The 14,872-nt window shown below is 37.2% G+C and overlaps 1 protein-coding gene across 1 annotated transcript in view; it reads left to right on the top strand.

Annotated features, from left to right (window-relative positions):
• CACNA1S (calcium voltage-gated channel subunit alpha1 S) overlaps window positions 1–14,872 on the top strand; it is a 66,166-nt gene that overhangs the window by 28,661 nt on the left and 22,633 nt on the right. Inside the window, exons 19-30 of the mRNA XM_088153524.1 lie at window positions 85–144; window positions 1,247–1,353; window positions 2,829–2,916; window positions 3,228–3,335; window positions 3,967–4,019; window positions 4,833–4,979; window positions 5,591–5,792; window positions 7,386–7,544; window positions 8,396–8,506; window positions 8,781–8,864; window positions 11,980–12,036; window positions 14,759–14,812. Coding sequence (XP_088009650.1) covers window positions 85–144; window positions 1,247–1,353; window positions 2,829–2,916; window positions 3,228–3,335; window positions 3,967–4,019; window positions 4,833–4,979; window positions 5,591–5,792; window positions 7,386–7,544; window positions 8,396–8,506; window positions 8,781–8,864; window positions 11,980–12,036; window positions 14,759–14,812 — 1,230 coding nt within the window. The remainder of the gene's footprint in view (window positions 1–84; window positions 145–1,246; window positions 1,354–2,828; window positions 2,917–3,227; window positions 3,336–3,966; window positions 4,020–4,832; window positions 4,980–5,590; window positions 5,793–7,385; window positions 7,545–8,395; window positions 8,507–8,780; window positions 8,865–11,979; window positions 12,037–14,758; window positions 14,813–14,872) is intronic.

The following is a 14,872-nucleotide window of genomic DNA, read 5'->3' as shown; positions in this document are numbered from 1 at the left end:
GTCTGGTGTGAGTGTTTGGGAGAACTGCAACTGCATTTATTGAAAACAATAACTTGTTGTTTCTTTGTGGGGGGTTCTCTTCAGATTCTATCATATTTTGACATTGGCTTCACCTCTGTATTTACAGTGGAAATTATTCTAAAGGTGAGTTGACTTGTTCTTTTTCAAAATAATATCGGAAGGGCTGGATATGTTCATTAACATTCTACTTTGAGGATTAGATTAAACCAGCCTTTCTCCATTTTAGTGTGATGGGACTAAGCTCCCAGAATTCTTAGACTGAATAGCTGTGGTCAAGCTGGTTGGGAGAAAAGGAAGTTACAATCCCAATATTCATAAAGGGAATTTGGTTGGGAAAGGATGGATTAAAGATTCAACACATTAAAACCCCAGTTGCACTGACCTGCACTGACCATCCTACACTATACAGTACTGAAAATGGGGGGCAGTAAGGTCTCTCTTTCTCCAAAATTGACCCACTGAAGTTGGTACAGGGCTTTTCCTGTAATACCTTGTTCAGACAACTTATTATGAAGTTTGGAGTAAGACACTGAAACAGAAAGAGTGCTCAGGTGGATATATAATTGGAACCCACTGACAAATAGATTTCATGAAGTTAGTAAATTTGAGAGGGGAAGTTCTAGGGAAATACCCAAGAGCAAGAGGTATTCTATTAATATATATATATGTATATGTGTATATATATATATATGTGTGTGTGTGTGTGTGTGTGTGTGTGTGTGTATATATATAAACATTCAGTAATATAGAAATCTGTTCCAATCTTTATTATAGGTATTTTAGGTATAAAATTACTCATGTACAGTAATATAAACACACTTGGGTACACAGATTGCAAACTATGTTTTACTACATGAAAATGTGTGGAGAAAGACATAGAAAAAGAGGCACACATAAGAAATTAGTGTTAAACAAGGACAGCCCTCTCAGATGGAGACATAACCATTTTGGAATGTCAAAATAGTGATTATTGTAGTCATAATGTTCCTTTTCCTTATAAGTCAATCTTCTGAATGATTAATTACAAATACGGATAACTAATAGTCTCAATGACTCTCCTGAGTGAACTATTCATCCTCTGACTTCTGCTTCATTGTGTGTAACAGTAGATATAGTCTTCCCAAAGGTCATCTAAATTTGGCCCCCGAGAGAAGCATCTCAGATAGAACAGAGAAACACAGTACTAGATTTATCAAAACTAACTGAATCTTCTTGCTTCCTACAGATGACTGCTTATGGTGCATTTCTTCACAAGGGATCCTTCTGCCGCAATTCTTTCAACATTCTAGACTTGCTTGTAGTTGTTGTCTCACTCATCTCCATGAGACTTGAGTAAGTGGACCACAGAGAGGCAAGGCTTCCAGTAGGTCATTCTGGAATTTTTTGTAGACCATGCCCCATTTATAGTATTCCAATATCTCAGGAGAATAGCATGGGATTGGTCATATGATCATTTGTAACATACATTTGTTTGGTTATCAGAGGGTTTGGCAAGGTAGTACCTTCTAGATATTTTGAAATAGCTTCTATCACCACTAGACAGCATGGTAAATGGCAAGAGATTATGGAAGATTTAGTTGAAGACACCTGAAGGGCACCAAGTTACTTATCACTGCACAGTAAGGACTAGTCTGAATATAAATATAGGAATATTAAAATATATTTCTGAAGATGCAAAATATATTTATTATCTATACAAAGATGTTAACAACAGCTCATCAGTGTAATTGAGACCTTTATACGTTGGAGGACTGAAATTCCCAAGCAGCAATTAATATTCACAGTGAGAGTCAGTCAAAATATTGACAGTCAAAAAGTAATTTTCATCCTTTCTTCCAGCCAGAAAAAAAAAATCAAAATGAAAATTAGAGTTATATTTAGCACTGACAATTTAATTCTATTGGCTGCTTGTTATGCAGACTTTAAAAACTTCACAGATTTACCTTTTTCTTCCATTTTTCTGCTGACCTACACAAATTTCCTTCAAAAATTCTCTTAGTTACAGTGGCTGGTTGCAATAGCTGGTGGCTAGATGAGGCATTACAGTTTGAGCAATGTTTTTGGAGTCTCCTGTTCCTTGGTAGTTAGTTTAGGCTGAGAGCTCGGGACATGGCATTTGATTGATACAGGTTATAGTTCCTATGTTGTCACTGTCTTGCTACATAAAGTTGATAGATATTCTGTTCTCATCTGAAATTGGGTGTAAAACTGGCAAGGCAGGAATCAGCACTGCTCAGACCAGAAGTTCTGTTGTGTAAACCTAGAGCAGGTACACTCCAGTCTCAAGGCTGGGAAATGAATGGCCAGCAGTCTACTGATGCAAAAGTATGGGAGAAAGAGGTGTAAGACCTAAAGTCTGTTTCTAACTTCTATCTGGGGATTTATTTCTATGTTCTGAAGTAGGTAGATCTTGTGTGTGTATTTGACTTCTTTTTTGTCTGCAATAAAGCTACTTATCTAGCCATATCAATCCCTGAAGTTTCTGCTGTTATCTAATTCCTGAATGCAGAGCTGAGTTTTGGTGGGGGGGGGGGGAGTTGTTACAGATTTATAGCTGTGCCTGGCCTGAAGCATGTCTTCCATGGAGTTCTCTTCTGAAGAGTTTTCTCAAGGCATCCTGGGAATTAGGCAGTGTCATAGAATTCTCTGACCTCCATCCCTATTCCGTGGGTACCCCAAGCCCTTCCTAAAAATAACCTCAAGGTCGTATCTTCCTAGATGCACAATATCGTTGAGAGCAGGACTATGTATGTAACCACAACGGTTGCAAAGGCATAATAAAGAATCTTCCCCATTTCCTGCAACAGGTCCAGTACCATCTCAGTGGTGAAAATCCTGAGGGTGCTCAGAGTACTGAGACCATTGAGAGCTATTAACAGAGCAAAGGGACTGAAGGTAAATATCATCCTGACATAAACCAGGAGAAAGACAGAATGAAAGGGAAAGCATTATATTTCCACATTTCTAAATCTTGATTGCCATCTGTAAGCTAATAGAATGCTTGAAGTAGGTCTATGACGTAAAGCAAAGCTACCTCTATTTAACCTTTCCCAAACTGGCATCTTCCAGATGAGTGGGACTGTGAATACTAGATTTCTAAATGTGTTAATGGGACACTGGGATGTTGGATCATCTAGAAACTGATAGTGAGCAATGAATAGATAAAACTAAATCTCTCTCTCTCTCTCCCCCCCTTTTCTGTCTAGCATGTGGTCCAGTGTGTTTTTGTGGCTATTAAGACCATCGGCAACATTGTTCTTGTCACCTTCTTGCTACAGTTCATGTTTGCTTGCATTGCAGTCCAGCTCTTCAAGGTGAAAGTATTTCTAAGACAGAGTTAACTTGTTTTGTCTTGTCCATAAGCATATAATGAGAACCTGTTGGCACAAACTGGGTAGCTGTTTTTTTTTTCTTGGACATCACTGATTCAGGTTATTGACTCAATAATCCTTGTTTATCTGAGTGTATTCCAGCTTGTCCCAGTGTCATGCCTTCCAGAAGTACTAGGATTGCAATTTTCTCAGCCATATTCAGCTAGGACCAGAATACAAAGGAAAACTTTGATTTGGAATATATAACTAGGCAGGACTATGCAGCTGAAGACATGAAAAAGCAGCTGGCAATAGCCTGCAAATGCTAATACTTAGAGCTCTTCTACAATAATATCATTAGACTAGGTATTCCCCCTTCCCCTTCCCCTCCAGTGTGTAAATAAGACTGGCAAGATCTTAGCCTCTTTCAATACTATTTCTATTTGGTAAACTCTGTTAGACAGGAACTGCTTCCACCTCCCCTTCAAGAACAGAAACCTATTGTTGATCATTTTGTAACAGGAGATGCTCATTTTTAAGACAAGTCAGATTTGCCATAACTTAGGAAAAACTATAACTCTATAATGCAAGACCAATGCAATTAATAATTACTTTGGTTTCTGTTTAAATGTAGGGGAAGTTCTACAGCTGTACAGATTCTACCAAGATTACTGAATCTGAATGCAGGTAGGCCTCCCCTTGGTTATATATCATTCTTTTCTTCACTTCAGAAACATATCATCATGGCATGATTCTTTGCTGAAGGCCAGATTCAAGGTGATGTTACTGTGTACAACATCCCTTTCATTTCCAGACACAGGGCAGTTTAACATTTATGTAGGCACTTTTGGTAGATAAAGTTAGTACGCTTCATGTCTATTTTCCTATGAGATTTGGATTTTAAAATTTGATAAACATTCCTTCTCTCCCTCAAGCTCTTAGGGTATATCTAAAGAGAAGTCCAAATTTAGTAATAATAAAAATAAGTTGGTACAGTAGTTCTTATCATAAAGCTAAATGGATACAATCTAGGATGATGTACAGTTACCATCTGAATTTTCTCTAAACAAATAGTAATCTATATTTTCTTTATCAGCCTCCCATAAAGGAGGTTCAGTAGCTAGTTTTTACTGTCCAGTGAACTTGTTTTTGAAAGCTTTCTCAACTTGTATGTGACAAAAGACATCTTTATGCTGTTTCTTGCATTATGTTAATAAGAAAATATAAAATATTAATGGAACCATCAATCAATTAATCATAAATGATTAATTGGAGCAAGGATTTTCTTTACTATATTGAAGGCCAGAAGCAAGTAGCTGGTTCAAAAGAACTGAAATTAAGGCTACAATATTATACCTATTTAACTGGAAATGTATATTCCTTGAACAAAATGGCTTATAGTATTTCTAAGTAGACATGCAGAGTTTTGAGCTGTTATATACTATTTGCTCACTTAATGATACAGGCTCTTTGTAGCTAATACATGGATTCTTATCCCAGGGGACACTTCATCTTGTATGTTGATGCTGATCCAACACAGGTTGTGGAAAAAGAACGGAAGTGGCTGCACAATGAATTCCACTTTGACAATGTCTTGTCAGCTATGATGTCTCTCTTCACTGTATCCACCTTTGAAGGATGGCCTCAGTGAGTACACAATCCGCTATGGAGAAAAGGTTGCCAGGAATATTTAGATTAGCCATCTCCATCATGGTACCCTCACTTCAGCTCTGTGAATTCCCAGCCAATATGGTCAGTGCCCATGATGTAGTCCCATCAGCTGGGGAAGGCTGATTTAGAGGAATCATATGGATTACCATGGTTTCTTTTTGTCTTAGCTACGTTGTACAAGCAAAATGACAGCTTTGGGCACATCACTAATGATCTTATGAGCAGTGTGCACAAATTGCTGTTCAGGGCATTTGTATAAGCATAGAAATTAGTATCATAACCAATAAGATAATTGGAGTAAAAAAATATTTCTCATATGGTGGGTTGATAATTGAACAGTATGTGCTATTTTCCTCCACAGTACTGTTTTGAAAAAAAATATGTATTACAGCTGTACATTTATTCACCATTAAATTAATCATTTAGAAATCCATTAAGATTGAGCAACCACTATCATAAAGGGCATTATCTTTGGCGACTGAACCTATTCATGGCTGTAGTGTACAAAATAAACTTTGAAAATTAACTTTTTAAAAGCTCAGTTATCTATGTCTATTAATTTGGGACCTCTATCCTTTTCTTTCCAGGCTATTGTATAAAGCAATTGATACACACACTGAAGACATGGGTCCCATATACAACTATCGCATGGGCATTGCCATCTTCTTCATAATCTATCTCATACTCATTGCCTTTTTTATGATGAACATCTTTGTAGGTTTCATCATTGTAACTTTCCAGGAGCAGGGTGAAACTGAGTACAAAAACTGTGAGCTGAACAAAAACCAGGTATGGCACATTTGGCTATTGAGCAGAAATGGTATGACAAGTAGATTTTAGGCCTTGCATCTCAAAGATATAGGCTAGAGTTGTGTGAATCATCTCAAAAGTAGAAGGTTAATTCTGAGATTGAGGCTAGAAACATTCCTAATCACAATGATGTTAAAATGGTAAAACATATATTGTGACATCACTAGACAACATCCCTTCTTTTGTAATTGTGTTGTGACATCACATACACATATTTAAGGGGCAAAGTCTGCATTGTGATGTCATGTGACATCCATAGTTAGAAAGGTTTCATTTGGGCCTAGATCTAAGTTAGGTGCTGAAGTTTGCATTCTGAATATAGTGGCATTACATTATTCAATCAGAAGTTTTGGATATTGCAAACTTTCACATTACACAATAGCTATGGAAATTTTTGCTGTATCTGATGTGAACAAGGACATCATAAGAGGATCTGAATATAGCAGCACTGCGCAATCTATAACTGTTCTTATTGGAGCAGAAAGGAAGATTTGGTTGGCTATGATCAAGTTAACTCTAAAATGTGTGGTCAGTCCATCTTCCTGCCTGAATATTTGCTATTTTTTTTTTCTGTTAGACTACTAACAATGCTGCATAAAATATTTCTGTGGGTTCTGACCCATTTGTTTATTTATTCAATTTACAGAATGTATGTGAAAAGAAGGCAATCCTAATTTTAAAATGACCATTGCACACACATATACATATATACGTACATACACATACCACACACACATAAATCCTGCGCATCGCCCAGCTTCCTTATTTTGTCAGCCTATAATTGCCAACTCTAGCTGAAATGAGTCCTAGAGATTCCTCCACCCCCTTATATTTGTGACACATTTGAGGATGTGCATATTCTAAAGGGGTGGGGGGAAGAAACATAAATTAATATTAATTGAATGGATAATTGTTGATTAAATTAATTGCCTGTAAAATAAGGCAGCCTGTTTATAAGTTAACTAATGCCTTTTGTATATTGTACACAAAATATTCAATTGATACAAGCCAATTTCATACAATTGCACAAATGCCCATATACATTCCCTTTCCTTTTTCTAACCAAAACAGACAACAAGAAGAAAACCAGAATAAATATGGAGTATCTTGCCTGTTCTTTGGAAGCTCAAGGCAGCATGTGTGAAGGTCTCCATTTGGGAGGCCATCACTGTGGTGTAATGATTAAGATATTGGACTAGGAACAGGGAGACCCTTAGCCATAGAAACTCACTGGGAGATTTTGGGCTAGTCATTCTCTCTCTCTCTGTCCAACCAACCTTACAGGATTGCTATTGTGGGGATAAAATAAAGGGTGATTCCCATGATTTATGCTCTCAGGCTAAAGGTGGGATATAAATCTAACAAATACATATGTACACTGGCATATAAATAAATAAAGTTCTGACAGCTATTTGTTGGAAAACAATCTGTTTAAGCATTGTGTTTATGAAGAGAACAGGCCACAATAAACATTTGGCATTGCTGATGAATTTCAGAAAATTGAGGAAAATATCAATTATATAGCCTATTCTTTTCAGGCCTCTTCACATCTTGTCTTGCCTCTCATTCCAGCGCCAGTGTGTCCAATATGCACTGAAAGCACGGCCTCTAAGATGCTACATTCCCAAGAACCCTTACCAATATCAGATATGGTATTTGGTGACCTCCTCCTATTTTGAGTACCTCATGTTTTTTCTGATCACACTGAATACCATCTGCTTGGGCATGCAGGTATGGATGCTGACAACTCCTGTTCAGCTGGGGAATGGTGGTGGCAGTAGCAGTAACTATGGGATCCTGGGGCAAATCTGCCTGCTAATTGAAAGCTGAAACACAGGATTCATCCACACACCCATTAACCGCACCTTGAAGATGCCTTGCTAACCATGCTTTAAAGGCATGTCCTCATGATGTAAGTTTTATCTCATCCCCAGCCAATAGCTCAGGGCACCTAACTTCTCATTTATCTGCTCTGATGTTAAAGTGGTGAATTTTCCATCTTCTGCTAATTGCATTATTATATGGCACTTCAGCTGAAACTGTGACAATGACGACGTGTTCAAGGACTGTTATTTACCCAGTTCCTATTGGTCACTATCCTTTTCAGTCCCTAATCCTAATCCTGCTGCCTATGAGGTTTAATTTTCCAAAGAGAAAGGGGTGCTCCTTACACAAAATTTCATTGTTTCTTCTAAATATGTTAAATATGTCCATCAAAAGCTTGACTATTTATAGGCTATTACACACAAGAACTCTTCATTTGTTTTCTTCTACAAAGTGACCAGAGCAGTAGTTTTTGATTGCCATTCTGGCAATAGGAGTAGCAGAGAATAAGCTACAAAGCCAGGGGAAGGTAGCAGGATGAGAGGACAGTCCACCTTCCAGCACCAGTCTAGCTATTTTTAGACAGAGTGAGAGAGACAGTAAGCAAGAAAACAAAGAGAAACCAAGCAAAGTGGCTGTGGATGAGCCCTCTGCCTTTAATTTTGATCTAGCTCTATAATTGCAAAATGAATGAAAAGCTTTATCCTTAAACAAAGCCCATGTTTTCTAAATCATCTGCTTTTCAACTATCTCTACAGCATTATAAGCAATCAGAGATGATGAACCAGCTCTCAGATGTCCTCAATGTGGTCTTCACCATCCTCTTTACTATTGAGATGATCCTTAAATTGATAGCCTTCAAGGCTAAGGTAAGCGAGAATGACTACATAACAACTTCTATCAGAAAGTCAGCCTGACCTTTGTTTAAAGTAACACATGCCATTCTTCAGTGGGGATGCTCCTAAAAGACCACTTGGGTTGGCTATATATCTATTACTTTAGATATATAGCCAAACCTTGTGACACAAGCCAAAAGGTTCAACTGATTCTTGAATTGGGAAGCTTTCAGAAAAGTTTCCTATCTTGTCTTGTATCCCAGCCTAATCTATTTATTTGGAGTTTACTTTTTTTTTTCTTTTCCAGGGATACTTTGGAGACCCCTGGAATGTCTTTGATTTTCTCATAGTTGTCGGCAGCATCATAGATGTTATCCTGAGTCAGATTGATGTAAGTGCTATGAGGGTAATAATATTGGAAAGAAACAAGGACTAGGAATGACTTAGACTGAAGGGAAGGGGAACAATGGCTGTCACTACAAAGCAGCCACAGTATCCCATCTCCCCACAAATGTCATGAATGCTGCATGTTCAAATACAGCTTCTAAACCACAGCAATCATCAGTCAATTTCAGTTTCTTCTGATGGAGATAAGAATCATTGCAATTTGTTAGTTGAGGGGATTGTAGACTCCTCACTTATGGATTTGAGTAAGTTCTGTTCTGTGAACCTCAGACATCTCTGTCAAGAATCATCTTAAGGTGACTTTTCTGTGATTTTTTACTGATCAAGGACTGATGTGACACCATACCTGGGAAACATCACTTCTCCTATAGCATCTGTGTGTTCTCTAAACATGCAGCCTCAGTAAATCATGTATACATGGCAATTGTCACATGAAATCCCCTTGAGATGGCTTGTCTCATGGTATCTGCAGAGAATTTCTGCCCTGTGGACCATGGCAACCATATGTCATCTGCTTCTTATATGTGCTTATACTGCCTCTGTCTTTATGCCAAGATGTACGTGCATAATTTAGGCTTCTTGCATACATGTGCATGGATGCTATGATAGGTACAAAAGTATATTAAAATATATACTATAGATGAAATTGCATGTGCCTACTCTGCACATATACGTAGATGCATATAAAGCATAGAGCGCATAGCATATCGATTAAAGATGTCTTCATGTGCCTTTGGATCCATTGCTATTGTTTACATCTACTGTTAGCTGTCACTTTAGAAACAAGATTAAAAGTATGAAAATCTACAATATTATCCATCGGTAGTATTTGTATTTCACTCAGAATTGCCAAAATCATTGCAATCTTATACTGTAACTTGCTTTCCTTTATATACACTAGCCCCTAGAAAAATCTGCTGTGTTTCTTTATGGACCAAATTTGCTTTATCACCAGTTCCAAACTTTTATAAATAGCTAACACAAACATTAACCTGCCTGAGAATTTTTCTTCCCAAATCTAAGCACAAAGAGCTATGGCAAAGATTTAGGCATCAAGTCATAGCTGACATTTTCTTTTTTTCCTTATCATGGGCATTAAGGGTACATTTCCTAACCTACTTGGAGACTTTCACGTTTTTTCTACCAAATGTACAGACACATTAACTCTTTCAACATGTCTCACTAAACATGGCTTGACTCATTAAGACTCAGGCAATAGACTTAAGTATTTAACATAAAAGAGAATCAGATTCAATGAAATTTAGATGAGGGATCTGGCAACTGGCTGGTAAGTATCCTCTTGTTTTGGGAAATTGTGGTTTTCTTCACCATCAGGGATGGAATTCATTCTTGCCCTAACTTCATCCTTCACAGTCTGTTAATATGTCACACTGAAATACTTCCTACTGAACTGTTGTGAGCTGTAAATTGTATGTTGTAAGAGGGCTGATGCCTGGATCATCATTCTCATAAAACATCTCTTTCCTATGCTTCCGTGCTGATAGGTTCCCATATTCTTGTGTTGATTCCATAAAAGCAAAAATATTTTAGAACTTCTATTTATCTTCCCAATACATTGTATCTTTGGTTTTCAAACCAAATTAATATTCTTTCTTCTCAGTTTCCTGTCTTTTCTTTTCTTTTCTTTTCTTTTCTTTTCTCCTTCTTCTTACAGTATTCTATTTATTTCATTTATTTTTACATTGATGTTGACTAGATTGTGTTTAGTAAATTGTTTAGATGGTCTAATAGATGTCATGTCTGATGGTATTATGTTAAAAAACAAATAGCAACAGATATGCTAAAGTTCATATCTATGGACCTAGGAATCATATGTTCATTGTTCCAATAAGGTTTATTCCCAGGAAAAAAGAAAGACCATATGTAGCAGGCTTAAAACACAAATATCAGACTAGGGCCAGGATTTTCAGATGTTATATTGTACCTAGGCATGGCTACAAATCTCAGTTTATATACTTTTCAAAACTTGGCTTATCCAGCAGAAAATTCACAGGTGCCATTCAGCAAAACTAGTTTCTTTACTGCAGACAAGAATGGAGCTTTATACACAGAGAAAATCTATCTAGTCAGTACCCAGAAATCAAGGTCTATATAAATTTACGCTCCAGGGTTTACATTCTAGGATTCTTCCTCCCACCATTCCATGTCAATGGATACTGGCAGTTCTCTTGATGGTCTTGGAAGGTACCTGATCTATGCTGACATAGCTTTTTTTTAGCCTGAGAACTGTAGAGGTTTCACCTTGTAAGGTGCCAGCCTTATAAGGAGATGCACAATAGCTTTTAGCAGGAAGCCAGCCTGACAAGGACATATTAAAATATCTGCATGTGGATATTGATAAATTCAGTTTGAATGAACTTACAGCTAATTACAAGAAACTTGGCATGAACCATCTTGTTAACTTTTGTACAAAGGCAGTTCGGTCATTTATTAAACTATTCAATTGTTGTATTATTTTTATGTACTAGCACTAATATTTTCAGAACTCAGTAAGATGGGAGACATTCTGAGAATCAAGTCTTTCTGAAAATCTGACCATGATAAGCCATAATAGGAGTTTTGGTGGGGAAGGAACATGCCTGGCTTCTTTTGGAAGTGCCTAACACATGACTGTATTTGAAATTTAGTTCATTAGTTATCTCTTGGCAGTTTAGCTATAGCTGATCATGTGTCATAGACAGATATAGGCATCTAATCTTGGAACAAATGTATCTTGTAAAAATAGTCAAAGAGGCCTCTAAGCCAGGATATATTGCAGTCTAAAACTCTTGATTTCTCTTGGTTCCTCCCAGCTCTCACGGGAGATTTCTATGTTAGCTTAATGCACTTCAAGTCATTGCCCCAGTCATGAGTCCATAATCAATCTATTATTTTATTCATTATTCTCCAATCCTTCTTCCCTTCCTCCTTTCTGCCTGTACATCTCATCGTAATTCTGACATGATTCTTTCATGATTTCTCTGTGAAACACCAGTCCTCCCATTTCCTTTTGTTTTCTCTCTCAAAATCAGTTTCCAATTTCTCTACTTTTATACTGCACTTATGGGATTCCTTGGCTGACTCTGTTATTTTCTTGACAGACAATTCTTGTTTCCAGAGGTGGATTGTACTGCCTAAGCGGTGGCTGTAATGGCATTGTAAATATCAGCTGCATGAAGTTGTTGTGGACACCATTTTCTTTCACATTTCCCTTTCCTCCTTTTCTAGACTATTTCTTCTTGCTGTGTGCTGCTGTGTTAAAAGTGTGAGTTGCATGCAACTAATGCTAAAAGTGGATCTGTAGGAAAAACAAATTGTGATCTTGAGAGCAGTGTTTCTCAACCTCAGCAACTTTAAGATGTGTGGACTTCAACTCCCAGAATTCCCCCAGCTAATCCACACATCTTAAAGCTGCTGAGGTTGAGAAATACTGCTTTAGAGGTAATGCCAATGATGGAAGGGAACTTGTTTGTTGAGAAATTATTGAAGAATCAATTAAACACTCAGTAGAAGCAAAGAAATAAGATACCACATTTCTTTCCTTGACATTGGAAAACTAGACTATATCTATGCTGCACACATCTAGGATTTCATGTCAATTACATGGCACTGGCTTCTTCCAAAGGTCCTGAGATCTATAGTTTGGTGGAAAAATTAGAACCCTTACATTCTGTCATAGAAGTACAGCTTCCTTGGGAGAGGTTTTTTTTTCTTCATTATTTACTTTCTATCCTACTTCGCTGTGATTAACACTTTTCACTATGAATGGATTGGTACATTGTAATGGGCTGTGAGAATAACCTTGAGAGACAGGAGGAAGAGCCACAGCCTAGACCAGTGTTTCCCAACCTTGGCAACTTTAAGATGTATGAACTTCAATTCCCAGAATTCCCCAGCCATCACTTGCTAGGGGATTCTGGGAGTTGAAGTCCACACATCTTAAAGTTGCCAAGGTTGAGAAACACTGGCCTAGACAAAGGCCTGATAAGAGAAATCTGAGTCCAAAGCATGAATGGGGATAGAGAAAGCACCTCAGAAATTACCTTCCTTGTTCTCTGGAACATAAAGGCAGGGGAGGGAAGAAGTGCTTTCAAACCTGCAAGATTCTGTTATGGTAACTTTACAATAAGGGTAGTAGTATACTCATGGTTTTGGTTTCCTGGTCTGGACCACCTTGAAGGGTTGACACTCCTATGGAATATATCAAATTTATCCCTGTCTACTTTTTTAGGTTTCTGTGTCATTTCAACTCTCTAGTTAGGGGCATATATCTTGTTTTAGGGCAAAGCAACAAAGTTATAAATCTGAGTGCTGGCTGTTCATCACATCCTACCCTGATCATAGTTCACCTGATGACAATGCCAGTTCCACATTAGGCTTGAAAATAGCACCCACTGGATAACTTTTTAGAACAATAGACAATATTCAGCACATCTGCATGCAGCCTGTCACTTCCTTCCTATCATAATGTGACTTTGATTACATTATTTAATCAAGCTCACACGATGAGGTTGCAATCCACATTATAGATTGCAATCCACATTACTGTATTTGATCCATAGGAGCTTTCCTTTCTTTGTTTAGGGTTCTTTTTCCATTCATTGTACAAATACTGAAGATAGAGTGGATGTACATAAAGATGTCAACCATGAAAAAGAAACTTGGTCATCATTTGCAGTTCAGTTACCAAGGAGTGATGATAGTATTGCAGCAATATCTAGTGCTATCACTACCACCTATAGTCTTCTATCCCTAGATTGCAGATAAACATGGTATGAAAGTAACACAAATAAAAGTCAATGCTGATACAGAAAGAAAAGATAGAAAAGAAGTAGGAAGAATAACAAAATATATTTCATTATCTAGCTCATATGAACCTGTTTCCTTTCTTAATATGGACTGCTACCAAAGCAAAGAGATTAAATAATGTAATATCTGTACTTATTGGTCAGGATCAATGTAATTTTACTAAAAAACAGAAGATACTTAAAACTGCTGAAACTGAAATGGACATCTGAACAGCGCTGCTAAAATTCATAAAAACAGCAACTGTATTTTGAATGTAAAAAAAAGTGTTGTCAGCTGCAATGGAATTTTTATATGAAACTTGATCAAGTTTATTTAAGAGGTCATCTTAAGAACTGAGTATTAAAACTGACTTCTGAACGATATTTTTGCTTCTCTGCAGAAGCATAAATCTATGGATCAGTTTTGTAATAGATGTGTGCTACTGCATAAGTAACCCATGCAAACTGCTTTGCAGTTCTGAGATTTACTCTGCATTGAATATGTGATGTCCTTGTTGCTGAATCATTATGCCAACATATGCCCAGTATGAGGATTCATTTACACAAAAAAATTAAACCAGTTGAACTGTTATGGCTTCCCCACCAATAAAGAACTTTCCAACTACTAAATTACCTTTTCATATACATATAAAGGTATGGATCCTAATGTTCCTTGAAAGAAGTCATTACCCTTACAGCTGTGTATGCACTGGTTAAGTTTGTGATAGCACCAGATTTTCCAATGCCATTCTATCCAGGATTTAAGAGATATAATCAAATCCTTTGATGTTTCCTGTCATATTGGATATTTCCTTCCTGACATGTTGGATCTATGACTTCTAGACTTCAATGACTTTCTTTGTTTCAGTAAAAGCCAGCGGTCCATTAGTAATATAGTATTGCTAGGTTTAGCACTAAATATAATAATGGTGGCATGAATCTTCTTCCTGTATTCCAAACCTTCTGTGTCAGCATGAAATCAACCATGCAGTTTTATCCAGTCCCTTAGATTAGCATGTAGTTGGCCCTGAGGCCCTAATTCTACTTGTGTTGCAACCATTGCTGTGTTTATTACCATGGAATATATTTACAGACCAAGCCACTGGCAATCCAAGGAGCCTACAGCACTGGAGACACCACGCCACAGGTAAATTTTATTTTATTGATTCTTTTAAAAATTTACATACTCTCTGTTAGTGGAGCTTCC

Source organism: Python bivittatus, unplaced genomic scaffold (assembly GCF_059951505.1).
Source record: "Python bivittatus isolate LINGU-HERP-01145 unplaced genomic scaffold, Pbiv_v1 ctg000700_np1212, whole genome shotgun sequence".
Taxonomy (NCBI): domain Eukaryota; kingdom Metazoa; phylum Chordata; class Lepidosauria; order Squamata; family Pythonidae; genus Python; species Python bivittatus.
The sequence above is the reverse complement of the archived record's forward strand: the minus strand, read 5'-3'. Positions and strand labels throughout refer to the sequence as shown.